The 3,390-nt window shown below is 38.7% G+C and overlaps 1 protein-coding gene across 1 annotated transcript; it reads left to right on the top strand.

Annotated features, from left to right (window-relative positions):
- Positions 1–1,369: 1,369 nt before the first annotated feature.
- Positions 1,370–2,959, top strand: LOC110461500 (extensin-like). The gene is made up of 2 exons (XM_021514980.1): positions 1,370–1,396; positions 2,351–2,959. The coding sequence occupies exons 1-2, from the start codon at positions 1,370–1,372 to the stop codon at positions 2,957–2,959; spliced, it is 636 nt and encodes a 211-aa protein (XP_021370655.1).
- Positions 2,960–3,390: the final 431 nt, after the last annotated feature.

Below are 3,390 nucleotides of genomic sequence, written 5' to 3'. Positions count from 1 at the left end.
ACTACACCAGAGACTACACCAGAGACTACACCTGAGACTACACCAGAGACTACACCAGAGACTACACCTGAGACTACACCAGAGACTACACCAGAGACTACACCTGAGACTACACCAGAGACGTATATATTAGAGGGATTGGCAACCCACGCAGATCTCGAAAAAACACGCATGATCATATTGTTCAGGCAGTGAAATAAGATACGCTGCGAGACTTGGGTTGCGGCTGCCCAATCACGCGGAACCGAGACTATGCACATGTCCAAGCAAACTTATATGGATCCTAGCTGGTGACGAAAGTTTGATCGTGTATTCGTTAGTTGGTGTCAGCATGTCACATATCCTAGACATATATCGCTCATATTAGGAAGCTGGATAGAAATATTATGTAATATCTGAATACGTTTTTGAAATTGAATAGAGTGCCAGTGTCATGAAAGGAATAACCCTCGCACATCACAATCGCCATTTTCACTTGTTTATTCTAAAAAAAGTGTATTTTCAGAGCTCAATAATCAAACTTTGAAAGTATTGTAAAAACCTTATTTGAAAAAGCTGGCTTATTTTTTTATGTTTGAATAAATATCTTAAGATGTTTTGGAAATCAAAGAATGAATTGGGAAGGAGTTCTTGTTTTTTAATGTGTCATGAAAAATAACCCGCGCACATCAAAGGTTGAAGACTTTGAAATTGTGTAAGGTGGCTCGACACATCGTCATCAGCGTCCATTTTCGTGACGTACTTCCGGAAAAAGTACAGCTCGGACTCAATTATCTTGATCGAAATGTGCATGTACATCATTACCGATATGTAACCACAGCCACGACCTTATATAAAAAAAACTTAATTATTCAAGTTTATACATTCAACGGAGCACTCTCAAACCGCATGGAAATCTCGCTCTGTAATATATACGTTACATATTTGTAGCAAGTCCATCACAAACAGATATGTCGTCTCATGCCGGCGAATAATAACTTGTTTCATAATTGTTGTAAAATACATAAGGTTTATATGCGATATGGTTGTAAGCGATTCTTGCGTTCAAACCAGTATGAACGTTTAGATTATGTAGAGTATAAGATGTCTTTTCATGCATCGAGTCTTACGTAAGATATTTGATGATGTACAATAACCTTATGCCCATGGTACTTTAATTGGCCATACATTATCTATGTGGGAACATATATTTTTAGGTATATTTTTTATATTAAACATGTACATATAAACCGTATTCTAGAGATACGTGTTTAGTGCCCAGCATGTGTTTACAGATTTTCGACAAGTTAAACTAGTCACATACATGTTTCAATTACGGTTGGTATCTGTGACACTAACGTTACACGCTGGTCAGCAAGCTTTTATGTGGATGTCTTACTATCTGTTCCGAGATCTGGTAAACCAAAGGTAACTCTGCCCTAGACCTAACCATGGACGTGATACACCCTCTCAAGACAATACGCCATTAATACTTAACTGTTTAAATCTCTCACCTACACAACAACTAATACAGGGAGGCGTGCTGTGTTTTGTTCGTGTTATATCTAGTGGTAATCGTGATCTACTTCCCAGTCAGTTTATCTGAGTAAAGATCGAACCCATACACAAAACACAAATTTCAAGTAGAGAACTAATCTTACAGAAAAAACAACCTCGCAGAGATTAGCCTAAAAATTCATATCTCAATAATACTACCTCAAACAACGTCCTCACTGAAAAGCATACAAAAACGAAACCTAACACACAAAAGTCAAATCTCAACGAAAAACTGCTTCACAGAAACCTATCTCAGAACATCTAACTCAAACTTTCTACACAGAAATTTACCTTATAGAAACGTACCTGACAGAAACCTACCTTATAATTAACCCACCTCACAATAACGTACATGTAATTCACAAAAACCTACCTGATATAAACTCACCTCACAGAAACCTAACTCTCTGAAAATCAACCTCACTAAAACCTGTCATGTGGAAACCTGCCTCACAGAAACTTTTACCTCACAACAACTTGCCCCATACAAACTTCATTCACAGAAAACCTACCTCACGGGAACCATCATCACAGAAAATCAATCATAAAGATACTGACTTCACAGAAACCTGCCTCATAAAAACCTACATAACAGCAAAATCGACCCCAAATAAACTTACCTCACAAAATACCGTCCTCATAACAAATGTACACCACAGAAAACCTACCTCACAGAACCCTTACTTACAGAAATCTCTGGATATTACTGGAATTCTCCCCTGCCTACCTAACATAAAGTTTCCTCATATAAAACCTAACACACAGCAGCCTATTGTCCCAAAGAAAACTTCCTTCACAAAAACCTTTCTCACAGAACCTTTCCCTAAAGAAAATCTACCACACTGAAACCTTCTTCACAGAAACCTACCTTACAGAAACCTACTTTATAGAAATCTACCCCACAGAACAACCTACCTCACCAAAACCTATCACACAGAAATTCTACCCCACAGAACAACCTACCTCACCAAAACATATCACACAGAAATCTACCCCACAGAACAAGCTACCTCACCAAAACCTATCACACAGAAAATCTACCAAACAGAAGCCTAAATCACAGAAAACCTACCTCACCAAAACCTATCACACAAAAAAAATCTACCCCACAGAACAACCTACCTCACCAAAACCTATCACACAGAATATCTACCCCACAGAACAACCTACCTCACCAAAACCTACAATACAGAAAATCTACCAAACAGAAATCTACCCCACAGAACAACCTACCTCACCAAAACCTATCACACAGAAAATCTCCCCCACAGAACAACCTACCCCACCAAAACCTATCACACAGAAATTCTACCCCACAGAACAACCTACCTCCCCAAAACCTATCACACAGAAAATCTTCCCCACAGAACAACCTACCTCACCAAAACCTATCACACAGAAAATCTACCAAACAGAAACCTAAATCACAGAAAACCTACCTTACTGTTTACCCACAACACAGAAACCTAGCTCAGATAAACCTGTCTTAAGAAAGAGTTCCCTCACAAAATTGTTTCTTTATAACAAAAACTACCTCACAGAAGCCTACCCAAGAAAATCTAACTCGGAGAAACCTACCTCACAGAACTCTTACCCAAAGACGATCTACCTCAGAGAAACCTACCTCACAGAACTCTTACCCCAGAAAATCTACCACAGAGAAACCTACCTCACAGAACTCATACCCAAAGAAGATCTACCTCAGAGAAACCTACCTCACAGAACTCTTACCCTAAGAAGATCTACCTCACTGAAACCTTCTTCAAAGAAATCTACACCACAAAAAACCTACCTCACAGTAAACTCATCTCACAGAAACCTACTTCAGAGAAACCTGTCTCAAAGAAATATTCT

This window comes from Mizuhopecten yessoensis, unplaced genomic scaffold (assembly GCF_002113885.1).
Source record: "Mizuhopecten yessoensis strain PY_sf001 unplaced genomic scaffold, ASM211388v2 scaffold10629, whole genome shotgun sequence".
In the NCBI taxonomy this organism is placed as follows: domain Eukaryota; kingdom Metazoa; phylum Mollusca; class Bivalvia; order Pectinida; family Pectinidae; genus Mizuhopecten; species Mizuhopecten yessoensis.
The sequence above is the reverse complement of the archived record's forward strand: the minus strand, read 5'-3'. Positions and strand labels throughout refer to the sequence as shown.